Source organism: Pelophylax lessonae, assembly GCF_965119305.1.
Source record: "Pelophylax lessonae genome assembly, chromosome: 11".
Lineage (NCBI taxonomy): Eukaryota > Metazoa > Chordata > Amphibia > Anura > Ranidae > Pelophylax > Pelophylax lessonae.
Genome location: NC_138778.1, coordinates 179,930,748 through 179,958,733, shown reverse-complemented (window position 1 = coordinate 179,958,733; position 27,986 = coordinate 179,930,748). Strand labels below are relative to the sequence as shown.

At 42.3% G+C, this 27,986-nt stretch overlaps 1 protein-coding gene across 2 annotated transcripts; it reads left to right on the top strand.

The window, feature by feature from the left end:
• MAP3K14 (mitogen-activated protein kinase kinase kinase 14) lies at window positions 1-27,933 on the top strand (the record flags this gene model as incomplete). 2 transcript variants are annotated; one of them, XM_082271342.1, is made up of 16 exons in its annotated part: window positions 1-22; window positions 11,825-12,081; window positions 12,414-12,486; window positions 13,609-13,765; window positions 14,653-15,102; window positions 17,634-17,771; window positions 17,877-18,006; window positions 19,652-19,783; window positions 20,490-20,594; window positions 21,970-22,133; window positions 22,224-22,374; window positions 23,645-23,881; window positions 24,559-24,650; window positions 25,964-26,093; window positions 26,602-26,702; window positions 27,712-27,933. In XM_082271342.1, exons 2-16 carry the CDS (start codon window positions 11,844-11,846, stop codon window positions 27,931-27,933), a joined length of 2,520 nt encoding a protein of 839 aa, XP_082127468.1. In that variant the 5' UTR covers window positions 1-22; window positions 11,825-11,843. The 2 variants fall into 2 exon arrangements, with proteins under 2 accessions (XP_082127468.1, XP_082127467.1); XM_082271341.1 differs by lacking the exon at window positions 1-22 and adding an exon at window positions 5,474-5,536.
• Between the last annotated feature and the right edge of the window lie 53 nt (window positions 27,934-27,986).

Genomic DNA, 27,986 nt, shown 5'->3' with positions numbered 1-27,986 from the left:
TGTACAATGCCGGGATGCTATGGTACATTTAGAACGTAGACTTGTCAAACATTTTCAGCAAAGGTTTTATTTTAGAGCTGAACACCAGGAAACTAAAACTTCTCCTTTGCAATGGTGGGGCCTGCACTGCAAGGGTTAGAGTTATGGTTGCAACATTACGACGAGTACCGATACTTTCAGTCAAGTACTCGCCGATACTGAGTACCCATACCTTTGCATTGCCAGTTAGGTCCATACAAAATAAATGGGCTCAAATTGCACTGCAAAGAATCGCATGCAATATGAACAGGAATGTGGTGCGATTCCTGTCCGAATCGCATACAGAATCCCATACCACTCTAGTGTGAACCCAGGCTGAAGTCATAGTTCATAGTCCATAGCCAGGGTTCATAGCCTATAGTCCATCTTGGAAGTGGGCAAGAGAGGGTAGCTACATTTCCACATACAGCGGGATCACGTAGAATGAACATAGCTTCCCAAGTCAAGAATACATACTGGAATAGGTTTCTTTTTAAGCCACAGTTAAGCATCTACTCTAGGGGATGGTCAGAGTACTGTTACCTACTTAATCCTTTGCTCTCCCAGACGACAACACTTCCCTCCACTCTAACAGTGGACTGTCCCTGGGCATCATCACACCCAATGCAGGCTAAAGTCGCTGCACCAGTCTTGATGATGTCATAGGGGCTTAGACCACTGGAGTGCAGGGGAGAAGATGCTTTAGGCACCAGAATAACAGTGCAGAGGAGACTGCAGGAGCAGAGGATCAGGGATAGCAGTTTTACTGCTACAGGGGGGCCGCTGTGCGCAGGATGCGGTGCTGGTGGCTTGCTCCCGCTGTGATTATACACAGAGGGAGCTGATCGGTGGGCAGTGGTGTATTTAGGTTTTGTGCAGCCCTAGGCCTGACTAAACTTGTGCACCCCCTAATTGAAATATGACCACCCCTTCCTGTAAATCAGGGCACCATATCAGTGCAGCCCCATCAGTGAAGCAGTGAAGCCGCTTCGTGCTCATCAGTGCAGTATATCAGTGCTGCCTTATCAGTGCAGCCTCATTAGTGCCCATCAGTGCAGTTTCAGTACCCACCATTGGCAACTCATAAGTGGCTATCAGAGCAGCATATTAGTGCCCATCAGTGCAGCCTATTAGCGCCCATCAGTGCAGCATATCAGCGGCCGTCGATCCAGTTGTATTAAGTGTGGTCGGCAGCCTGCGGTCTGTCCGAATGTCCTGACCGGCCGATATTATCATACCGGCAGGTAGCAGTGTGACCGCTTTATGGGGATGCCAGATTTGCCTCCTGGACCCTGTCCTCTGGCCCAATTCGCCCCATAGTTCTGGCACTATACTAAAAGTGTACGCAAGCCGGCAGGGACCCTTTTCGTGTGGGAGCCGGGAGGAGGCTGTTCTTTTTTTTCGTGCGGGATGCAGCTTTTTTGCTTCCCCCCCCCCCCTACAAAGTGCTGCCCTACGCCTGGGCCTTGTTGGCCTAGGCCAAGATACAGCACTGTCGGTGGGTATGGTTGACCAGTCTCTAATGTCATGTTGTACACATGCCACCAGGGCAGGCCTTGCCATGGGTCCCAGTGGGTCCATTGGACCCAGGCAGAAGTTTGAGCAGGGGCGGCCGCAGGACCGTAGCCTTGCCGCCTCTGTCCTGTGGTCGCCGGAAATGCAGTGTGTAATAATCTATCCAGCAGCCTCCTCCAGCATAGTGTCTGTCACAGACGGATGGTGCGTCACCTGACCTCACCTCCTTGGCTCCTCCTGTGTACTGTACATTGCTGGGGAGCAGGCAAACGAAACGAGTGACGTGGGGTGGGCACTGTTTGTGGAGAGGAGCCAGAGCAGAGCATGGGTTAGGGAGCGGAGAAGGTTTCCCGTGGGTAGTGGCACATCATCATCACAGACAAGACGCACAGCACAAGTACCTGTCAGTATTTTTTTATAGTGCAAAAAATAAAAAACGCAGAGGTGATCAAATACGACCAAAAAAAAAAAAAAACTGTATTTGTGGGGTAAAAAAAGAAAATGCATTTTTTTTGGGTACAACCTTGTATGACCGTGCAATTGTCAGTTAAATTAACGTGCTGTATCGCAAAAAATGGCCTGGTCTTGAAGGGGGGTAAATCTTCCAGGGGTGAAGTAGGTAATGCAGCCTTTTTACAACCAATGGCAAGACTTTGCATCTGCTCAGTGGCAGTTGATAAACTGTTCTTTATGATGCATTTGCCCTGGAAGATGTAGAGACAATTGAGTACTGCCCGTGATACTTTTTTTATTTGCACTAACATACAATTTTTCAGGACAAGTTTTCGGGGTATGTCCCCTTCTTTATGGTCCAAGCAGTATTCTTGGAAGATGTGATGGCTTCTTACATGTGTGGAACTTGCATGTAACTTGTGATTATGACCTTTGGGTCCCATGAAAGCCGTGGCAGGCGATGCCAGTGTTAGCATGCTGCCTCCTGCTTCCTGTTTGTGACAGCGATACAGTTTCCAGAACGGCAAAACATTTCTTAAGAAGTGCAGATCTAGACAGAGAGAGAGTGTGAGAGAATGAGGGGGAGGAAGGCTGTACAAGGTGTGGCTCCAATTTCTTTGTTAACACTGTCGTGTAATCTCATAGTCCAGACAGTTAACTGTTGTTGTCTTGGAACTACAAGGCGACTGGACTCTTATTACTATGGAACTCCAGGCAAAATCAGGAATGACCATATGATGTCGTCTGTCACTAGCATTAAAACAACAGCCCCCCCCCCCATAATGCCCCGTACACACGTGCAGATTATCTGAAGACTTTTGTCTGTAGACTTACCAAAACCATATAATATGAGGTCAAACCTAAACACTTTCAATTTGTATGCAATCCGGCAGGCCCTTGCACTACATAGAAAAGGTAAGTCTGCAGACAAAAGTCTGCAGATAATCTGCACGTGTGTATGGGGCATTAGTCCTTTTTTTTTTCCAACTGCCATTACCCAACCAAGCTGTCCAGCAAAAGTGGCAGTTATGCTGGCCATACAATATACAAAAAAAATAGCTTGAAAATCTGTCATTCGGACAGTTAGTTCGTATTTTGGTTCAGTTAATGGGCACAAATCGAAAATCAATTGTAAAAAGTTTTTGAGCCAAAAAATCGAAGGAAAAGTTTGAAAAGCTTCTGCAGAATGGAGGATAATTTGAAAGGTTGTGTTCCTCGCCCATTAAACTTTGAACTACTGCGCATATGTTACCCAGAAGCAAAAAACAATCAAGAAACTGAATAATTTCTGTCCATTTTTATGTCCATTGAACAATTTATCGTTCAAAATTCGGTCATTACATGATGGCAATATCGTTTGCTCTTACAACCGTGTGTTCGTTTTTCGTAAACGCATTTGAAAGCTTTTTTGTATAGTTGTATGGCCAGCGTTAGAGTGTTGAGACAATCCATTTACTATTGACAGACGTGCTTACAATGGTCAGTTTGTATTCATTTATGTAAAACCTAAATCCCAAAAGGAAAAAAAAAAAAAAACTGTTTCTGTAACTGCCTAAAAAAGTGTTAGCTGGAGTTTGGCTTTAATTTATTAGTCACATATGTAAAATATATCTTAAACGATTCAGGTTCGCCCTATAGCAGTTTAGGGTGGCACCTGTGCACCAGATCACACATATTTATATACCTGATCTGACACTTCCAGGAAGGAGGCGTGCATGGCTCGCTTTCGCTGTGATTGTGTAATTCAGCTTGTGCAGGTGGCCACACACCTGCACATAAAAGTATTGGGGTGCCTTCCTTTACACGCACATGAACTTTAATGGCATCCCAGTCTTAGTCCGTAGGGTTCAATATTGAGTTGGCCCACCCTTTGCAGCTATAACAGCTTCAACTCTTCTGGGAAGGCTGTCCACAAGGTTTAGGAGTGTGTCTATGGGAATGTTTGACCATTCTTCCAGAAGGACATTTGGAAGGGTCAGGCACTGATAAGGACGAGAAGGTCTGGTTGTTCTATCCAATTGCAGGCCAGTCAAGTTCCTCCACCGCAAACTCACTCATCTACGCTGCCTGGCCATAAAAAAAGTTGCCAACTGGAATTAACTAAGCAACTAACAAAATTAGGCATGCAGTAACTATCCTATTGGTTAGTAACTGCATGTGCCCAAAGAATGGGGTCAGTTGACTACTTGAATATACTGAATGACCAGGTTATTCAATCAATGGATTTTTTTCTTCCCTGAGGGCACGGGCATATTCCGAGATGACAATGCCAGGATTCATTGGGCTCAAATTGGGAAAGAGTGGTTCAGGAAGCACGAGACATCATTTTCACACATGTATTGGCCACCACAGAGTCCAGAACCCCATTGAGAATCTTTGGGATGTGATGGAGAAGGCTTTGCCCAGTGGTCCGACTCTCCCATCATCAATACAAGATCTTGGTGAAAAATGAATGCAACACTGGGCGGAAATAAATTTTGTGATATTGCAGAAGCTTATCGAAACAATGTCACAGCGAATGCGTGCCATAATTAAAGCTAAAAGCTGTTCAATGTGTGTGAACTTTTTTTTTGGTGGCGACTTTTATTTGGCCAGGCAGTGTATGTCTTTATGGACCTTGCTTTGTGCACTGGTGCGCAGTCATGTTGGAACAAGAAAGGGCCATTCCCAAACTGTTCCCACAAAGTTGGGAGCATGAAATTGTCCAAAATGTCTCGTTATGCTGATGCCTTAAAGAGTTCCCTTCACTGAAACTATGGAGCCAAGCCCAACCCCTGAAAAACAACCCCACACCATAGTCACCCCTCCACTAAATGATTTGGACCAGTGCACAAAGCAAGGTCCATAAAGACATGGATGAGTGAGTTTTGGGGTGGAGGAACTTGACCAGCCTGACCTCAACCCTATAGAACACCTTTGGGATGACTTAGAGCGGAGACTGCGAGCCAGGCCTTCTCGTTCAAAATCAGTGCCTGACCTCACAAATGTGCTTCTGGAAGAATGGTCAAGCATTCCCATAGACACACTCCTAAACCTTGAGGACAGCCTTCCCAGAAGAGTTGAAGCTGTTATAGCTGCAAAGGGTGGGCCAACTTATTATTGAACCTTACGGACTAAGAAGACTGGGATTCCATTAAAGTTCAGTTGCGTGTAATCAGGCATCCCAATACTTTTAATAATATAGTGTATGTTAAAATTAGCTACTTGGCTTGCAAATGGTCAAACCACCACCAACAACAAACCTTGGAATACAAAAAAAAAAAAAAGCAAAGGATGAATGCGATGCAGGATAATATAAAACAAAATGGAGCAGAAAGGAAAAATAAATGTTGTGATTAGCTGGAATGGGTTGTGAAGTAACGGGAAGGGAAGAGGGGTGCAGGAGAGGGGAGATAGAGAGGAGGAGACAGGCGAGCATGGAAAAGGGAGGTTCTCTTACTGGCAGGCTTGGCTGACCTTACTACAGAAACCGAAAGTGCTATGTACACAGGATTAGCAGTGTTCAAACTCTTCAGTTTCAGGCATATGGAGGCTGCAGTCAGCTGTCTGAGTAAGTCTTGGCATTTACAGAAATGAAGCGCTGTTTATAGGGTGACATTGCATTAGCTTTTTTTTCTGATCCGGTACACATCTGGTAGTCTTGCAGTCAGCAGTTTATAGGCATCTCTGATTGCAGTGCACTTTAACCTTTGTAATGTATAGAATTCAGCATGCTGTACTGGGTTCAGGTGTTATTTGTCTACCAGTTGGGCGTTGTGAGATTTATATTTGAGGCATTGGTATATTATATTGCTGCAGCCCTTTAATTACCATTGGTATAACTTCCTGTTCTGACTGGTATCATACATTGATTTCATGCCGCATTGTAGAGTAAAGAACTGTTATTGTCATGAAGAGAGGAGGAGCTGTTTTGTACTGCTGACTTAGGGCCCATTCACAGCAACTGAGCGTTAACGGCGCACTTTTACATGCGTAGTGATGTGCATTTGACAAATATTTTTTTGCATGCACTTGTTGTGCATTTTTCCTAACCTTGCATTTTCTTTGAGGTCACATATTTTGATTCTTTTTACAACATTCATAAGCTAGTTTTAGAGTAACGGTTAGTATTACACCTACTTTATATTACTAAAAGTATTGGGACGCCTGTCTTTACATGTACATGAACTTTAATGGCATCCCAGTCTTAGTCCGTAGGGTTCAATATTGAGTTGGCCCACCCTTTGCTGCTTTAACAGCTTCAACTTCTGGGAAGGCTGTCCACAAGGTTTAGGAGAGTGTCTATGGGAATGTTTGACCATTCTTTTAGAAGCGCATTTGTGAGGTCAGGCACTAATGTTGGAAAAGAAAGCCTGGCTCACAGTCTACGCGCAAATTCATCGCAATGGTGTTCTATCGGGTTGAGGTCAGGACTCTGTGCAGGCCAGTCAAGTTCCTCCACCCCAAACTCGCTCATCCATATTTTTATGGATCTTGGTTTGTGCACTGGTCCAAATCATTTGGTAGATGGGGGGATTATGGTGTGGGGTTATTTTTCTCTTAAGGTGTCAACCTACCAAGACATTTTGGACAATTTCATACTCCCAAATTTGTGGGAACAGTTTGGGGATGGCCCCTTCCTGTTCCAACATTACTGCGCACCAGTGCACAAAGCAAGGTCCAAGACACGGATGAGCGAGTTTGAGGAACTTGACTGGCCTGCACAGAGTCCTGATCTCAACCCGATTGATCACCTTTGGGAGTACATAGAGCAGAGACTGCGAGCCAGGTCTTCTCGTCCATAATCTAGCCTGACCTCACAAATGTGCTTCTGGAAGAATGGTCAAACATTCTCATAGACACACTCCTAAACCTTGTGGACAGTCTTCCCAGAAGAGTTGAAGCTGTTATAGCTGCAAAGGTTGGGCCAACTCAATATTGAACCCTAGGGACTAAGACTGAGATGCCATTAAAGTTCAAGTGCATGTAAAGGCAGGCGTCCCAATACTTTTGGTAATATAGTGTAGAGCTGTTGAGTGGAAACAGATAACAGCAGTAGCAGTCTTTTTTTTTTTTTTTTTTTACCAATGAGCAGGATCCAAAAATTTTTGTCCTTTTTTAAGTTGAACTCCTGAAAACCGTTAATGTGAGCATCCATTGTTTATTTGGGTTTTAAAATAGAAAGTGGTCATCTTAATCCTGGGACTCGCTACCTAAGGCTTCATGTTCACTAGCAGCTCCTAAAATTGGGTTTAGGAGCTTTTAGCGTTTTTTGCCAAAGCTCCTAAACTTAACTCCATAAAAGCCTGTGTGTCCATGTACACTTTTAGCACAGTTTAGGAGCTGCGGTGGTTAGGTGAGGTTCAACCTCCCTCTTCTGAATACGAAAAAATGGCATTCAGGATAGGAAAGTTTTGACTGCAGGCCGCTGAAAAAATGCAAAACACGGCAAAACCATTTTTGCATTTTCCCACGCCCACGGTAAATGTAGGCAGGGTGTACATGAAGCCTAATAGTCCCTGACTTAGAACAGGAGCACAGCTAGGGAAATGTAAACTCCCATCTTACATGTGTGTTCCAGTTCAGTAACACCCAATGTACCTAGGCCTGGATCAGAATGCTGACACTGCTAAACTAGTCACTAACAGCAGCTTTCCAATCTCTATCCTCACGTTTGGTGCTACAATTAGAACACATAAATCCAGGTTTGGCAATGTAAAAGTACAAAGTGCATTTCATAGCAGCCATTCAGATTTAACTTTATGGAAGTCACTTTGGTTAAGAGATAGTTTTTGATTGGCTGCTTCAGGTTACTTTACTTTGTAAATCAGCACAGCTCTTGACCCCTTATTGCATAAGCCAGTTTATATTAATTCTTTAGTAGCACTGACAGGAGCTGTAATGGGGTGTCATTCTACACCTACCTCTTGACGTGCTCATTCACTTTTCAGGAAGTAATGTCAAATTTCTTTATGAACAACAAACCGGTCCCAACAAGATACACCTATACCAATGAAGCCAATATTCTACTTACATCCATATACAACATGCAAATGTGATAAATTAATATATCCTTACAATTAAAAGGATTGCGAAACTGCATTCCTGTTAAGGAAAGGCTTGTTTTTTATGGAATAGCTTATTAATTTTACATAAATGGTGAAATCATGTTATACATCCATCAATGTATCTTGTTTAAAAGTGAGTGAAGTCCTGGAAGTGATGTCTGTGCCTGCCCATGTCATTACAGAACGCTGACTGACAGCTTAGCTTACCTGGAGCATAACAGAGACTTTGACCATTGCTTCAAAGGGGGTGACCATTGCTTCATAGGGGTGTATTTTATGGTTCACGTATTCTTGTCTCTGACATGGTAATGACAAGAAGCAACCCCACACAAGTCATAATGCTTTTAAGAGACCCTTTCAGGTCCTTAAAAATAAAAATGGCACTTTGCAATGGAAAAGATGGTACATTCCCCTCTCTAATGGTCTCTGTGTCCTATGTTTCCTCAATTCCAATCCTCCAATTTAGCATTGGACACTTCTAAATAGCATGGTCCCTTCCTCCTATCCCTGTGTCACTACAGAACTCAAAAGTGACACAGAGGTCAGAGAACCCCTATTTATTATATTTTATATGTTTAGCTTTTGACAATTTTATATATATATATATATATATACACACACACGCTATATTACCAAAAGTATTGTGACAACTGCCTTTAATGGCATCCCGGTCTTAGTCCCTACAGTTCGATATTGAGTTGGTCCACCTTTTGCAGCTGTAACAGCTTCAGTTCTTCTGAGAAGGCTGTCCACAAGCGCATTTGTGAGGTCAGGCACTCATGTGGACAAGAAAAATTGGCTCGCAGTCTCCGCTCTAATTTATCCCAAAGTTATTCTATCAGGTTGAGGTCAGGACAGTCAAGTTCTTCCACCCCAAACTTGCTCATCCATGTCTTTATGGACCTTGCTTTGTGCACTGACCAAATCATTTGGTGGAGAAGGGATTATGGTGTGGGGTTGTTTTTCCAGGGGTTAGGCTTGGGCCTTAGTTCCAGTGAAGGGAACTATTAAGGTGACACCATACCAAGACATTTTGGACAATTTCATGCTCCCAATTTTGTGGTAACAGTTTGGGGCTGGCCCCTTTCTGTTCCAACATGACTGCGCACCAGTGCATAAACAAGATCCATAAAGATATGGATGAGTGAGTTTGGGGTGGAGGAACGTGATTGGCATAAGTCCTTAACCCAAACCTTTGGGATGAATTTGAGCAGAGACTGCGAGCCAGGCTTTCTCGTTCAGCATTAGTGCCTGACCTCACAAATGCTCTTATGGAAGAATGGTCAAACATTCCCATAGACACACTTCTAAACCACATACACGCATACACGCACACACGCGCACACACACACACACACACACACACATATATACACACACATATATACACACACATATATACAAGCCTTTCGAAGGACTTTGCTCTGCTATAAACAATGTGGTAGTGCTGGATGCCTCCAAGCTATCTGTGGACATGACGTAAGGAAACAGAAAACATTATGCTTCTGCAATAACCTGTTTAGCCTGCTCTGTCAATCAGGCAAGCTCACTTCTGCTATCCTTTCACCTACGTAACAAAAGAAGTTACAAACACCGTTTTACTTTTATCAGCAGGAGACATTATTGAGTATGCTGTTTCTGGTTTCAGATTTAAAAAGATGATATTTGATTTTCTGTGGTTACAACCAGGTCCATTATAATAAGAGTTTTTAACTGGGTCTGTTAGTACAGGTGCCCAATACAATGGCAGTTGGGTTATGAAGGTGAAACCTGTCCAACACATACAAATATATTTACCCTTGTCTTACATGTTCCAAATATATATATATTCTACGAGTGTTAAAAAAATCGTAATCGTAATAGCCTTAGTGCACGTTTCTATTGGCTTTGTCATTATGCCGGTAGAATGAGCTTGACATCAGTATTAGATGCTTTTGGGATTATTCAGAATGACTTGACTTGCATTTGACCTGCAGTTCAGCTTCTTTTGAATTTTATCTGCTTTAAAGCGGAGTTCCGGGCACAGAAACAATTTTTCAACAAACATACCCCCGGGACAGTCAGGGCTAGTACATTCCACAATGGCTAGCCTCTGATCTGTCCCGGTTCGCACTTACCTTTTAGAAGAAATACTCACTTTTAAAACTTCTTCTCCAGCGTTGCCATCTCTGTTGTGGGCAGCTGAAGCCAGCGCGATCTTCTTCGGCGTCCTCTTCCGCGTCTTCTTGTCCCAGAATGCGCCTGCGCCGGCCCCTCTCGTCACTTCCTGTGCGGGCGTCGCCCCGGAAGTGACGAGCGGGGCCGGTGCCGTCGCATTGATTCCTGGGAGCGATGACGTTCAGCTCCCAGGAATCATCGCAAGACAGGAAGTGACATCGGAGCCGCGCCACCGAGGGAGGAAGTAGAGAATAGGTGAGTATATTCAATCTCCAATTACAAGGTGAGTGAAAAAAAAAATGCCTAACTATCCAATTCCTTTTCAGATGAGGGAGACCAAGCGGATGGGCACAAAAAAAAAGTTTGTTTTTGTGCCCGGAACTCCGCTTTAAGCGGGATTTGCATTCCCATAGACCTTTTAGGGGCATGCAAAACCCATCAAACAAAAGCCCGCTGACACAGGTCATTAAGATTTTTGGTCGCTACAAATCAAGGCGAGAGATAACAAGGGAGTGAATGAGTAGCTTGGTGGTATTATTCGTTTAAAGGGCAAATTTTAGAGATGTTACGAAGGTGAAGTCTACAAGCTTTGACAACAATTGGATTTGGGGCTGAAAGGACAGGTCACAATCTAGGATTACACCTAGTACCCTGGCGTAAGGGGAGGGATTGATGGTAGCATTATTGATTTTAATGGAAAAGTCATGAAGGGAGGGGGAGGGCAGGCGGGGGGGGGGGGAACTATCATTAGCTCAGTTTTAGAGAGCTTTAGTTTAAAGCGGAGTTCCACCCAAAAGTGGAACTTCAGCTTTAGGCAGTTCTATCCCCCTGACATGCCAATTTTGGCATGTCATTTTTTTTGGGGGGGGGCGGGTACCTAGTTTTGACAGGTACCCGCCCCCACTTCCGCTCGGAGCGCCGCGGCGCCCTGAACAGAAGTTCTCCTATCCCCCTCCCTCCCTGCAATCTTCTGGGACACGTCAGAGGTCCCAGAAGATTGCCAGCCAATCAAGATGCGCAGCGCGACTCGCGCATGCGCAGTGGGTACCCGGCTGTGAAGCCGCAAACTGTCACAGCCGGGTGCCCACAGCAGTGATGCCGGCGCCGAGGGAGAGGATCGAGGCTTCGGGCAGCAGCATCGCTGGACCGTTGGACAGGTGAGTGAAATGGCTGGAACTCCACTTTAAGAAAGTGGTGCAACATCCATGCTGATATTTCAGTTAGTAATGTGAGAAGAGACTGAAGAAATTAGGTGAGGAGTAGAGAGGTAGATTTGGTCATCAGCCTAGAGATGGTATTGGAAGCCGTGGGAGGATATCAAGTGACCAAGGGAGGAATCTTTAGGGAATTATCTCCAACCATAAATATATGTTAGTATAGTTCACACACAATTTTCTGGCTATGCTACAATATCAGATTTTACCAGCAGGTGCAGAAGATATCTATAATAATAGCAGTCCCCCCTAAGAAAGGAAGATGTTCTCTGCTTTATTACACAGATATACCCTAATATTTCTTGTTATTGATTAGCCAGCTTTACAATTTTACTCAATTTTATACCCACGGTTTTGTAATGATACAAAGAAATTGTTACTGCACAGTAAACATTATCTTTCAATATTTTGTCATTTCAGGTCGGCACATATTTGAAAAATGGCAATAGACTCCCACAAAGGTCAAGACCTGGTCTACGCCAAGGCCCCAGTGTACCCACCATTCAGTTTGTCTCAGTCTGCTGGGGTTCTGAAAAACAAAATGGGTGAACCAGAAAACCACTGTGCACCTCTGGAAAATAAAGACAGCCACTGGGCCAAATTATTTTTCAATGGGACTGCCACAGAGAAGAAAGAAAGTTCCGCCATGGGAATCTCCATCATAGCACAACCCGAATGTAAGAGTTTGCCATGGTCTCCACCTCATCCTCTTTTAAACTGCTCCTCTTCCTTTAAGTCTTATTTCACCCGCATCGTGACACCAATTTCTCAAAACGAATACAAAAACGTTCTTTTCCTTCATGTACAGACCTGTCCCATTGCTCAATGTTTCTACTAATCAAAATTTGTATTGATTGCTTTGTTTTTACATATCCTGTCGCTACTTAACATCTAACATTACCTATAGCTGAATGTTTCCATATACACTATACCTCCACCACCGTAGTATTACCTTCTACAACTCAATGTTTATTCTCTCTCTAACACTTTTGTTTTCTTCATCTTCCAGGTGAGAATAATCCACAGATATGCCCAACTTTCCAGGGTGGTCCCCTGTACATCCCAGACTCAAAACAGTACAAGTAAGAAAACCTTATAATCTGTGTGTCCTCTGGAAAATGAACTATGCTGATGTGTGCAGCCTAAATAATCTTCCCTAGTCTTAAATTTGGCTAGTTCAATAATTGAGATGTCCCCATAAAGTACTATAAATATATATATTAAAAAAGTTGGGCTCCATTTGTAGTCTTATGGAGATTTGGAATTTGACCAGCTCTGAAGAATGTGTGGAGGTTAAAGGCCAATAACACTATATGAAAACTGCCAATATAACAGGAAATGATTGCTGTACATTTCAACTCAATGATTTCATCATTCATATTAATGAATAATTCATAAAAAAAAAAGTAAGAGATATCTATCCTCCCACCCATTCTCTTGGCAGATTTAAAATTTTCCCTCTGCCATATGTTATTATTTTACTTTCGTAAGCTTTTAAAGCTGGACATCAGGCACAACTGATTTGTTCTAAACATTTAGCGGCCTCTATTTTTTTTTTTTACACCACAGGGATTATCAATCAGGAAATCTTCATAACAGTGCAAGAGAAGTAAAAAAAATATATTTTTGCTTCATTAAATAGGGTAGGAAAGAGGGGGTTTATATTGGATAGTTCTGCTGCCCGTAGTTTTGCTCTAAAACAGAAGTATTGGTTAACAAAATAAATTTGTACTCACTTAGGTGGATGCTGCACCTGTTCCCTCACTGGTTCTAAGACTGAGAACTGAGCAATCAAAGAGCGCTGATCGCTCAGTTCCCAGTGTTTTGTGAGCAGAGAGCTGGTGACTGCCAGTCATTGGCTCTCTGCTCTGCCCATCCAGTGCCCACCACTGGAGGGGGCAGGAGCACCTGGCTCAGGCACTCAGCGGCTCGATAAATGGCTGAGTGAGCGCCAGTCCAAGCTTCGGGGCAGATCCCAACCTTATTGTCATGATCTTTTTAGAGCCTAGACCGGCTCTGTGACATCAGCTGGCAGCAGGCTTTAGCCCACTGTCAGCTGAAAATGGGTCACAGGAGTGCAGAACGAACTGCACTCCTGTTCCCTATAAGAAATACTGCTTTGGCCTTCTCCTTTAAGGATGTGTGGGGAGGTGTTGGATGTTACTGCTTTGGTATGATCAATACATTTTCATTATTATTTCCAGTCTGGCTGAAAGCATTGAACACATCCCAAACAACGTGGTGCATTCTACAGAGGGTAAACCAGCACAGTCGAAACAATTTATCCGAAATAAAAGGAAGAAGCGTAAAAGAGGCCGGACCACTCCGGAACAGGAAACCCGAGCTCCGGTACCTGTACAGGTGAGAGGTGCAAAGTTTGAACACCCAATAAGATATTTGAAGCCACAGCGCCATCATGTGGTAGATAAGATTATCACTAGAATCCCTGCATCTACAGACATTCACAATCTAACACCAACCTATCTAGCCCTGTAACGAAGAAATCAGTACACTTACCTTTTTTGAAGCCGATCTGACTCGATCCCACGCTGAGCTGTCAGCTGCGGCTTGACTGTGTAGGCAGGAGCAGAGAACACATCCGACAACGGAAGCGTCATAGTAACTCTATGGGTGACGTCACTCCCCATTAATTTCACAGCCATTGTCGGCCGTGTCCTCTGCAAAACTTCCGCCGCTGGAGACTGGATCGAATCGGCTTAAAAAAAACTACTGATTTCTTCTTTACAGGGTTAGATAAGTTAGTGTTAGATCATGGAGGTCTATAAATGCAGGGATTTAGATTTTAGAGTGGACTTACACTTTAGAAATAAATCCTGTTTGCAGCTCACCAGGGTTAGGGCTCATTCAGATGGGCAATATGGGGCAGCTGCCCGCATACAACATTTTCATGTCTGCTGGTGGCAATCACTGGTTTTTGCTGGCAGCCATGCAAATACCATGTGCAAGCAACTACAGCCAGAGGCCAGCACAAATCAGGGACAGTGCAGCTAAGTAAACAGTGCTGCTACAGCTCTGAATGCGGCACCCAATACACCCCAGATCACCCATTCCAATTAGCCCTTTTGCAGCACCCAGGCTGAGGGAAGGTAATTTAGTTTTAAAAAAAAAATATCTTTCCATGCCCCTCTCATTGAGCACCAATATTTTAAACCCTTTTCTGTTTACTTTTAGCTTTTGTATTCAAATGATCAATTTTTAATTACCTATTGTGTATTATGATACCACAGGAAGATGAATCTCAGTCAAAGCCATGGGATAGCAATGACATATTGGACTTTTTCCCTGGGAACACCAAAAAAAATATTAATGACCTGCTGCAGAAAACGCAACCAATTGATGGCAACAAGAACTTTCTTCACAAGCTCATCAGCCCAGATCAGTGCATCTATCACATGGAAGCCAGAAAACTGCAACTCTCCGATGCTCTGTATTGTAATAATCCAGTATCTGGAATTCTCAGTGCCTTAGGACTAGACGACTATGAAGACAAGTTCAGCGCACAGCAGGACTACTACAGACTCACAGACTCAAAAACCCATTCTGTGGAAGAGGGGGTGTTGTCTGCTCTGAGAGGAAGTGTGAGTGCTGGCAAGCCAGACGATCTGTGCTTAATCTCTAAGGCCTGGGATAAAGACGACTCGGAGCCTGTAGACAACGAGGGGATCCTCTTCAAAGAGGTAATACTATCTGTTATTCCTATTCATCGCTGTTCCTACCAAAAATCTTGCTCATTTTCTTGCACTATGCTGAGGGAGAGCGACATTGGGGTTGATATACTAAAGGCAAATAGACTGTTCATGTGAAGAATGTAAGGGTCAGTGGTGCTGCCAAGGGAGAGGGGCTACTAAGTGTGCAATATTAAAGTGTACAGTGCATATACGAATGTAGTGTTAATAGGGGATATAAATAAAGTGTCTTAGTGAATAGCATAGATGCATCCAATTACATACAAAATATATTGAAGAAGAATAGAGTGGTTAGGTATACACACCTATATTGAAATTAGATTGAAGGTGTAAATAAAGTGTCTCAGTGCTGTGAGGATAGAATAAAGACCTTCTATGATGAAGTGAGCTGCCACCTAGATAAAGGTAAGCCTGTGGATGTGGTGTACCTGGACTTCGCAAAGGCCTTTGACACCGTTCCCCACAAACGCTTACTGTACAAACTAAGGAAGGTAGGTATGGACCATAAGGTGAGTACCTGGATAGAGAACTGGCTCCAGGGGCGGTTGCAAAGGGTGGTGATTAATGGGGAGTACTCAGATTGGGCGGGTGTGGAAAGCGGAGTCCCCCAGGGTTCTGTCCTGGGGCCAATCCTGTTTAATTTATTCATAAATGATCTAGAGGAGGGGATATCGAGTAAAATCTCAGTATTTGCGGATGATACTAAACTAAGCATGCCAATATCTTCTGGGCAGGATGTGGAAACCTTACAAGCGGACCTGAACAAAATTATGGGGTGGGCAACTACATGGCAGATGAGGTTTAATGTTGAAAAATGCAAAGTAATGCACCTGGGTGCCAGAAACCAGAAAGCAAGCTACTCACTAGGGGGGGGGGAACCTCTGGGTGAGTCTAGGATGGAAAAGGACCTGGGGGTACTGGTAGACAACAGGCTTGGCAGTGGCATGCAATGCCAAGCCGCTGCAAGCAAACCCAACAGAATACTGGGATGTATAAAAAAGGGGATTCACTCCAGAAATAAAGAGATTATTCTCCCTCTCTACAAGACTCTGGTCCAGCCACATCTGGAGTATGCTGTCCAGTTCTGGGCACCGGTCCTCAGAAAGGATGTGCTGGAACCGGAGAAAGTCCAGAGAAGGGCAACAAAAATAATTAGGGGAATGGAGGGCATCAGCTATGAGGAAAGACTACAAGCACTGAACTTATTCTCTCTGGAGAAGAGACGATTGAGGGGGGATATGATATCAATGTACAAATACTGTACTGGCAACCCTAGCATATGGAAAGACCTATTCAGAGAAAGAAAATACAATAAGACACGTGGCCACTCACTAAAACTAGAGGAAAGGCGGTTTAACCTTAAAATACGCAGGGGGTTCTACACTGTGAGAGCAGTAAGGATATGGAATTCTCTTCCGCAAACAGTCGTATCAGAAGGGAGCATCAATAGTTTCAAAAAACTATTAGATGGGCACCTTAAAGACCACAACATACAGGGGTATACAATGTACGGTTAACAGCAAGCACACATACATCATAGGTTGAACTGGATGGACTGATGTCTTTTTTCAACCTCACTAACTATGTAACTATGTAAGACACTTTATTTACACCTTCAATCTAATTGCAATATAAGTGTGTATACCTAACCACTCTATTCTTATTCAATATATTTTGTATGTAATTGGATGAATCTATGCTATTCATGCACTAAGACACTTTATTTCTATCTCCTATTAACACTACATTCTTATATGCACTGTACACTTTAATATTGCACAATTAGTGGCCCCTCTCCCTTGGCAGCGCCACTGACCCTTACATTCTTCACACACCCCATATAACTTTGGTTATATTCAGAGGGAGTCAGCAGCCCTTTCATTATCCATAGCGCAGAATTTTCCTATTTCCTAAATAGACTGTTCATGTTTCAAGTGCAGTTGCACACTGCAGGGGAATTTGCTCCAGAGACTAGCAGCGACTTGAGTCGCACTGGTCAAAACAGTTCCATTGCAGTTAATGGGGTGTGACTTATCATGCAACCTTAAACTCTCAAGTCGCATGACAAGTTGCACCTGTGTGAACCAAATCTAAATGAGGGGAAGCTTTATTTTGCAAAGAATACCCAACCACATGCATGGAAAATAAAAGAAAACAGCATTTTTTTCTTGCACATGATTAGATGATGGAAATCAGCAGAGTTTCCCCAACAGCATGCTTTCAGGCGCATCTAGCTTGCATTTGAGATGCCTCTAAATTCCATCACTGGTGCACCTGACCTATAGTTGGCCTACTTCTTAATTGCAGCTGACCTCCTTCTAAGCTGCATCAAGCTGCTCTTGCATTCCTATATACTTATATGGTGAAAAACAGTTCTGATGCAAACAAATGCCAATGTACACTGACATTTATAGTGGTGCCAGCACAGGATAAATTTAGTTGGTGGCTGAAGATTAAAATGAAATGCACTAAAGAGCACAGGTTAATAGATACATTGTATAAGCTCATACTTTGTACTTTAGGAAATGACGACCGAGGATTATGAATATCGAGAAGATATCCATTGGGAGAAATCTGAAGATGTTCTAGGCAGTGGTGCCTTTGGGGATGTTTACTTGGGAAAGGACAAAGCTTCGGGATTTAAGTTTGCAGCCAAAAAGGTATGAAATACCTTAAAAACGTTTTCACTGTTGTCAGAGAAAATGTGGCCCATTCTTCTAGTGATCTCTCTCCTAATATGCATTCTCTTTCCCTCTCTCTGCCAGATCCACTCTAGCAGATTCCGATCTCAGGAACTGACCTGCTCCCTGTCTGTGGACCCTGACAAAATAGTCCCAGTGTACGGGGCAATCCGAGAAGGATCCTGGATCACTGTGTTCACAAAGATGATGAATGGTAACCTATTTTACAATTTATACTGTTATACACCATTCTCAACAACACTACAGAGTAAAAAACACAATTCATCATTTGGCTTTATTCACAAGGGTGCTGAGTGAGGTGCATACAAGGTGAATGGGACTTTAGGTGCTACATGCTGACAGCCCATTCAAGCCTATGAGGATGCAGCAGCTGCATGGACACTGCTGCTTGTCCTAATGTGACAGGGGTGTGAATGTGCAGCCCTGGTGTTATATTAGGATGAGCAATTGTGTTTGGCCGTGCAGCACCTGCCAGTTGGGGGAAGCATTAACAAACTTCACCCTGTACGGGCCTTAGTGGGCCTTTACGTGAATCTTATTCCAAACTTTTTTTTTTTTTTTTTGGGATAAAGTGGTGAGGGATTAAAGAACCTGTTGGATTTATATCCTACCTCCCAACTTTTTGAGATGGGAAAGATGGACACGTATTAGCAAAGTTTTGTAGGCATAGGACTTACCTCATGTCACGCCACCTTAAATGAAAATTATACAAAATAAAAGCGATGAGTTAAACCCACGAGTGATATATATATATATATATATATATATATATATATATATATATATATATATATTTTTTACCACTACTATTACTTTATGTTGGCTTTTAAAATTTACAAATGCAGCAATTTTAGAACTTGGATGAAAAACTTAGCACTGGGAAACACTTTTTGAAAGATAAAAAGTGCATTTTTTTAAAAAAAAATAGATTAGACCAAAATGAGGGACAAATGAGGAGGAGAGAGGGACAGAGGGAATATGTTCCAAATCAGAGACAGTCCCTCGCATCAGGGACAGTTGGGAGTTTATATTTCTGCATCCCTGCTAGTAAGAGTCACCATCTTGATTTATCCTGACGACTATTATGACAAGTAGTAAAAGTGAAGCAAATACCGGCATTTTGGGTTTTGACCAGAACAGGAATCGAGGGAAAATCTTCCAATGGGGACACTTTTTATGGCAATTTCTTCCACCAGATTTCTTTTATGTCTAAGGGACAGGAAGTGAAGGGAAGTTTCTCCAATGGGTAGGATTTCTAAATGTTCCTTACTCTATTACATAGGACAAAATTTGGCTTTAAATTAAATTTAAAGTCACATAAGAAGATCTTAGATTGTAAGCTCTAACAAGCAGGGTCCTCTAATTCTTCTTGTATTGTAATTGTAATGTCTGCCTTCATCACCTCGCAAACTGTTGGCGCTATATAAATCCTGTATAATAAAAATAAAACTAACAAATAAAATATGGCCACCCCATTCTCTGTGTATCAGGGTCCATAGTAGCACACCAAACTTCATGTAAACATTCTGGATCCACATGTGCTAGAACACTGCAACACTTGGTTCTGTTCATTGAACATTCCTCAAATATGCATTATATTACATTCAATATAACTAGGGTTGCCACCCCATCCTGCTAAACCAGGACACACATTAATTACACAGGTTCTGTGGCTGGCTAAGGTGGTAATTAAACTCACTTGGTGCCTTACGCGCATTATATCAGCCTCAGAACCTGTGTAATTCATATGTGTCCTGGATTAAAGGGATGAGAGGACAACCCTAAATATTCTACAACTGGTAATGCAATGAAATAACAATCAATATTCTGTCTTTCAGGAGGCTCTCTGGGCCAGCTGATCAAGAGAAGTGGCTATTTAACAGAGGACAGAGCTCTCGATTACTTGTCACAGGTTTTGGGGGGACTCAAACACCTCCATGCAAACAGAGTAGTACATGGAGATGTTAAAGGTAAGCACCACATACCTTATTTTTTTGATTTATGGATTCTTACCAAGTTTTATGTATTCCTAAACTAAATCAGATGAATTCTAGGTTTCCAGATCCATCAAAACAAAAGGTTTGAACATTTTACAATTCATTATCTTTCGAAAGCAGCCACAGCTTGCAGCTCTGCAATTAACAAAGCTTGTGCTCCTTCTGGTTGAAAAGCTCTAGCTATTGGACTTCTGCAGAGAGACCACTGCTTCCACATGGAGTGCAGGAGCTCCAGAGCTAGAGGTGTTCAATCAAATGTGGCTTTGCTGATAGCAGAAATATAGGCCTGACTTATAGGGGGCCTTTCAGACCTCTGCAGAGAGACCACTGACTCCACACAGCAAGGATTTTTCTCTGCAGCATGCTGGCAGGGTACAGGCATTTCAGGCTGTGGCTACTTTCTAAATAAAACTATTACCCAACTTTTTGTTTTGATGTACAAAAATAATATATTGAGTGGATATTACCTGAAAGTTCACTTGGGCTTTAAGATGCTGCCCACTGAAGTGGATATTAACTGAAAGTTAATTTGGGCTTTAAGATGCTGCCCACTGTCTTGTATAACCTGTGACTGCAGAGCTGTGAGACCTTAGTTCAAATTGTGTAATTTTCCCTGTATTTAAGAACTCTGATGCACCTCTCTTCACATGTCTACTTAAACCATCATGTCTGTTTATAGCTGACAACATTCTCCTGACGGAAGACCATAGCACAGCTTACCTATGTGACTTTGGGCATGCAGCTCATCTCCCTCCTGGTAGCACGGGCACAAATCTTTTGACAGGTGAGTAGTAATGGTCTTTTATGTGTTCAGGCCCTTCTCCTTTTTTAAGCTAGAATAAGTAAAATAGGTGTTTCATAAAAGTCTTGTATGTGCATGTACATATAGGCGTTGATTTACTAAAGGCAAATTGACTGCGCACTTTGCAAAGTGAAGTTGCACTCTGCAAGCACAGTTAGTCCAAAGCTTAGTAAATGAGTAGGGATCGACCAATTATCGGCAAAGCTGATATATCAAGGGCCGATATGCACTTTTCCCAATATATCGGAATCGGCCACGGAGGTTACCTATATTGCCAATATTTCGGGAAAGTGCTTGTACTGGAGTGATGCCTGCAGCTAGAGGCCTCACCCTGGTATCGGCGTCCATAGCCGATGGTCGGCTGTCTTGTAATGACAACCAAAGCGGCTGAGAAGCTGCTCGGCTGTCATTACGGCTCGCTGGAGTCTCCATCCCACCGGGAGACCCAGGCAATCAGCCTGCAGGGCTGCAGAAGACCCGATCAAAGCCGCATTGGGCTCTGATTGGGTCTCCATGCAAAAACCCGGAAATGATGTCATGAGTGACATCACTTCCGGTTACTGTCTGGCGCCAGATTAAAACAAATTACAGCATTCAAAACAGCCAAACCTGCCGTTTTGAATGCTTTTAAGTGCAGAGGAGGGGTTTGGGGTCTTTTAGACCCCCAGATCTCTCCACAAAAGTACCTGTCAAAAAAAAAATATATATTTTTTTAAATGTACAAAAATATCGGCCAATACCGATATGCATTGGCCAAAATATTGGTAACGAAAAACCGATATCGGTCGATCACTATAAATGAGGTAAAGCTTCGCTTTGCAAGGAATACCCAATCACGTTCAAGGAAAATAAAAGGAAACAGCATTTTTGCTTGCATATGATTGGATGATGGAAGTCAGCAGAGTTTCTGCTCATTTACTAAGCTCTGGAGTAACTGCACTTGCAGAGTGCACCATCTATTTGCCTTTAATAAATCGACCCCATACTGTCTGTCAATCTGCACCTTACAATGAGCCTTTAAAAAATGAATGAATGAAAAATGCATAAGCAGAGGTTATTATCAGTGAAAATTACACTAAAAAAGAATTCCGACATAGATTCAGAAATAAAGGCAGCTGAATTTCTAACCTTTTCTGAGTGAAGCTGCTTCTGAACCAAGATGTAGCAGCCATTGTGATGTATGATAGTCACTTCTGCTTACAGTGTGATATGTTAGAATTTCCCAGGTTTGTAAAAGGTTTATTTTACATGGTCTCTTAGCTTTTAGTCCTTTTTTTTTTTTAAATATATACTCAACATAATTTCAACAAATGTATTTGATTCCATAGTGATAACGGATCTTCTTGTTTTACTGCAGCCAACTATGTACCAGGTACTGAGACGCACATGGCCCCTGAAATAGTGCAAGGGAATCCCTGTGGCACAAAGTTAGATGTGTGGAGTGCGTGTTGCATGCTTCTTCACATGCTGAATGGGTGGCACCCATGGAGCCGCACACATACTGCACCCTTATGTCTAAAGGTAGGTACCATACTCACTCAGGATTCAAAACTGCCATTTATTATATTAATTTGATAAGAAGTGGGACATACATATTTTTTCTGTTTGTAGATTGCGAAAGAGCCTCCACCATTACAGGAAATTCCTCCTAATATTCACCCTCTGATCCATGACCTTATAGTGGCTGGATTACAGAAAGATCCAAATAACAGAGCTACAGCGTCAGAGCTCAAACACAGAGTGGATGCGGCACTGACAACAAGTAAGCACTTTGCAAGAATCCAGTAATAGTACCAATGCATAGAAAAAATTAAAAAGTTTATTTTTTCTAGACCAGAGATTCTTAACCTAGGGTCCAGTGATGGGTTTCAGGGGTCCATGGGAGTCAGATCAAAAATAACATTTACATTCACTATTTACTACTAAAGGTTTCCTTTTGAAAGGAATGAAAGAAAGCGCACCCTGAGGATTACTAAGCATCTCTTGACGCATTGTTGGCCCATGTCTACCATTTAAATTTGTATCATCATGGGGGTCCATAGCTTTCATCAGATTCTTACAGGGAGTCCGTGACTCAACAAAGGTTAAGAATCACTGTTTTAGACAATCCTGATATTATTCATTGTCATTGTTTATCAGGATACTGAATATTAGGCGAGCTCTCTGTAGAGGTATACCAATGGCAATGACTTGTGTCAGTGTGGTCATTTAAATGCCTTTTACTGCAGTAAAATGCATACAAAAACATGATAAAAATGATTAGTCAATGTCCTTTTTTGGAAGCATCTTTCAGCAGAATAGTTTTTCATCCTATTTTTTTTTTAATCCATAATAGTGCTAAGGTGCCTTGGAAAAGCAACCTGAGCACTGCAAGTCATATAACAGGATCCCTAAATCTACTTGCCGTGCTAACCTCCTGGGATCTATAAATCTGCTTTGATAGATTTTAACAATATAGTAGCACCAAGTAAACTATATTGTATAGCTCCTTGTTGGCTGAAAACACAGAGCCCTCAAATATAGTATTCTCCTTAGGGAAGGCACAACTAAACAACCCACCTTGGATAACTTCTTTGTCTTCTACCTCCACCAAACCTACTAATCCCGTTCCTTCCATTCTTCCCATTTCCCCCCACTATTCTCCCCTTCCCTCCTCTTCTCAATTTTGGGTGTATTTTGGTGCCTGGGAGGCACAGGTAGTGCCTACAGTTCATGCCAGCAAAATCATTGACAGGCCGAGATATGATTCGTTTGAACACACATCTGAGCTTTACTCCTACACAGGGCCGTATGCATACAGGGTCATAAACCCGAATGCCAGGGCTCTAACAGAGTTTAGAGACTAGTGGATGGTTCACTGGCGTTTAAAAAAAAAAACGAAATGCTCTTTCCAATTTGTCTTTTCCTATGTAAAAATACTGGCCATAAAGAGAGCTGCTGAGCATTAATTTCAAATGTGTACCAAGCTATCTGCAAGTGAGATGCATATCTTGCCAAAGCTAACCACTGTTTTTCTCTTATAACTCTTTTAGTTGGAGGCCTGAGCTCTCCATGTGATTTAGAATACAGAGAACCCAGGAAATTTCCTTCGGCTAAAAAAGAACCTGAGACCACACAGTCCAAACCCAAGCTGTTTCCTGAAGAACCTGGACCCGTGCTTAGTCAGCATATCAAAAACATAACCCAAGACTCTCCTTTACCAACTAATGTTAGAAGCGTGGAGCAAACCAGAACTTCATGTGAAATGGAGATCGAGCGTCTCGAAATAGGTAGGATTCGTTTCTGCAATCCCTTCCCAATTTTGCTTTTGAAAACATTAGTACAAAAGACCAGTGGTACGTAATAGCTGTGTTCTTCTAGTAAAGAGTTTCCCTGTACAACATCTCTCATGGCACCTATGGAAACCATCTTTATTATGTAGCATGCAGCAGTTTGGGAACACTCTACTAAAAAATCTGCAGCACTTGTTTCCTAGCCAGCTCTGTAGGTGACAGTTTATATGTACTTTTGCCAAGCACTAAGGACGGCCATACACGGTTCAGATCTCAGCCAGTTCAGCAGGAACTGGCCTAGATTTGAACCGTTAATGGGCTGGCTGAATGTACCAAGTTGATAAATCGACGATCAACCAGCCTGCCGGATTCTCACACGATTATTGTGGCTGCTATAGCTACTAGCAATAATCACTGTCTTCTCCCAGTGGGGGTGGCTTCCCCTGTCTGATCCCGCCTCCTAGCAGGGAGCAGACAATTGCTTGACAGGAGGGATTCCCCTGTCAGAACTGTCTGTGTTAATGGGCGAATTGTGCAAATTTTTTCTGCAGCCCATGGTTTCAGGAAATAAATTTTCACTGTGTATGGCCGGCCTAAAATGTTACAGAAAGTGCTATAATGTGCCCAAGAAATGTTTCTCAATGACTTCTAAAAAGTTGTTGTTTTTTGTGCAGATCTGTACCGGGAAAACCTCTCCCAACTGTTCTCTCTAGAGGATACCCAGTTTCTCAGCGAGGACAGACTGGATTCACTGCTCAGTGGCAAGGTATGGATGGATTTTGTTTAGTATTTGCTTTTTATTGTCTTATCTCTTGCCAAGAAGGGTTAGTCCACCTAAAGCACCTATGTCAGACTAGATCTATGCCTTTCAGCTAAATCACTAAAATGTTTGTCAATTCATCTAGAAGTGACATCTTTGCCTTTGAGTCCATACACCATAACCATTAAGAGGACTTTTAATTTTCCCTGCTTGATATTTAAATATGGAGAATACAGCAGAAGAAAAGCTCCCAGGCAAAACTAAAATCTTTGTTAGGAGGTGTTTACTGCTGAGGTATCCAAGATACCTATAATAGACTCTCTGTGCCCTATACCCCAATGGCACCACCAGCCAGATGATTTTATAGTTTGCCCCCCCCCCCCAAAAAAAAAAAATTGGCTTCAAAATGATTGCCTTCAATGTTTCCAAGTTGGATCCCACTGTTCAGTTTGCTTTTATTTTCCAGTGTCTTTAAAAAAATTGTGAAATAGGAAGTTAAGGGCTAGCTGCAGAGATTACCAGCATCAGCATGTAAAAATACATGCACTGTAACGGTCAGGAAGTCATTTTTATTTCCTTACATGCAATGTAACGGTCAGGAAGTCATTTTTATTTCCTTACATGCAATGTAACGGTCAGGAAGTCATTTTTGTTTCCTTACATGCAATGTAACAGTCAGGAAGTCATTTTTATTTCCTTACATGCAATGTAACGGTCAGGAAGTCATTTTTGTTTCCTTACATGCAATGTAACGGTCAGGAAGTCATTTTTATTTCCTTACATGCAATGTAACAGTCAGGAAGTCATTTTTATTTCCTTACATGCACTGTAACGGTCAGGAAGTCATTTTTATTTCCTTACATGCACTGTAACGGTCAGGAAGTAATTTTTGTTTCCTTACATGCAATGTAACAGTCAGGAAGTCATTTTTATTTCCTTACATGCAATGTAACGGTCAGGAAGTCATTTTTGTTTCCTTACATGCAATGTAACGGTCAGGAAGTCATTTTTGTTTCCTTACATGCAATGTAACAGTCAGGAAGTCATTTTTATTTCCTTACATGCAATGTAACGGTCAGGAAGTCATTTTTGTTTCCTTACATGCAATGTAACGGTCAGGAAGTCATTTTTGTTTCCTTACATGCAATGTAATGGTCAGGAAGTCATTTTTATTTCCTTACAAATGCAATTGGATCATTCTTCAAAATAATTTTTGCCTCTTGATGAGCTGTGGGTTTGAATGGTTAGATGGATTGTACCTCAAAGACATATTTCTTCTTTTTAATTACGCACTCACTGTTCTCTTATTAACACTACAGGAATCCATGAATACTTTGGACACTAGAAGTTCTGGAATTCATTCATGGGACAGCCAAATTGAGCCTTGGAGCCTACAAAGCGACTCCCTGTTCAGTGGGGGAAGCACAACCACCCCTAGTTGGTTCAATGGTATGTATATGCAGACCTTACAGCCTTATTCATAGCTTGATGTCAAGTACACTAGTACAGTCTACTACTACTACTACTACTATCAAGTAGCACTTCATTCACATAGAATCCACTTCACAGAGATGGGTGCATTTATTCAATCAATATTCAACACTTTTGCAAGATTTAAAAACAATAAAAAAAAAAAAACTAGGGATAACATTGATAACATTTAAGATAAAGGTTTACATCCTAGTGGTTACTCAAACCCAGGAGGATACTGGAACCCTTATGTCCAATATACTTTCCGTTCAAAGAACCACCTCATTGTGCACAATGACCATGGAACAACTTTGGTTCAATAGTAGGTTCACTGCAAGACAACTTTCTGCAATTGAACAGGCAACATATTTTTTTATACTCTAGATCCATTCACTGCCAGAGGATTCAATAATATAAATGAAGTTGTAACTAGTACATGTAAGTTAGAATACAAATACTGATCCCTCCTTGTTCATTTGTGTTTCAGGGGTAAAAGTACAATTGCAAACTTTCAGTGGAGAAACGTTGCACATTTGGGAGTCTGGCAAAACCAAGCTGGGAGACCTGGCATTGGGCATCAGCAGTCAGGTAAGAGGCTGAATTCTAAAGATCTGCACCAAATATGACAGGAAACAAAGAAGGTTCACTGTACGGCTGTACGCTGTAAACATGATTTATCAACCTATTTATAATAAAAAGTCCTACTAGGCCTAAAATAAGGAGACACATCAGAAACAAGTCATGGCAAGCATTTTCATATGAAATAAAAAAGTGCAACAACACACTGCAATAACCAATAAACTGTTCACCTCTTAAAGAGAATTCCAAGTATGGCATTCATGGTTGAGCTAGGACCAAAGTAACTATACATATATCATACTTGCTGGAAGGCACTGTAGTAGACAACGCTAATCCAGTGATCTCCTCTACCTTCCATGTCCCGTGCTGAGTGGCTCCCCTGCTACATTCTGAAAATAGGAAACCTGCTGCTCAGCACGGGAGGCATTCAGAAAATGTTTTGTGTTTTTTGATTGGACAAGCTGGAGATGCGGGGCAGTGACATCACACTCTCTACCTTGTCCTAAGAGAGAATGCTTTTCTTTTATTGAGAAAATGCAAAGCATTATATGAATAATACCCATGCGGACCTCCTAGTACACACAGACCAAAAGTCAGACGGCATCGGCCAGTTCAATATAAACCAGCTGACATCAGGCCCATGTGTACTGCAGCTGGTCGATGGGGCATGATCGAAAAAGGTCTGCCAAATGGCTCCCAATCAGCACTCTCAGCCAACCGACGTGTTCTGGTGGGGATGGGGGGGGGGGGGTTTGCGTCCCCCATTGCATAGTTAGTACAGTGGCTCCTCCTGAGCTGTCTTTTTTTTTTCATTCAGTCCTGCTGGGTTATATGGAAAGAAAAACCTCCTAGTGTGTATTACGCTTAATACTTTGGTTTACCACCAATAATGTGGGTAATAAGCTTTAGATGAAGGTATTTTTCTAATAAGAATGTAAAAGATCTTTAAAAGAATCTACATCAGCACTACTTTGCTATCCAAATATCATTATTAAATCTACTTCTCTCTTTTGTACAGATCCCAATCAAACCATTCACTATAGTAAATTCAGAAGGAGATCCGATCCCATGGAAAACAGATATTGCAGACTGCGGGATTGAGCTGAAATGCTCTTTAGCACAAGACCGCGGAGGTGCATGGCTGTGGAGGATCAGCAAGGGGAAGATAGAAGAGGGCCACCTAGAGGTGGCAGATACTGGCGGAGGAAGAAACGGTTCAATTATCCTTATACCAGAGTGATCACTGCTTACCTTCAACATCTGTATATGTGTCTTGTATAAGTGCCTCTCATG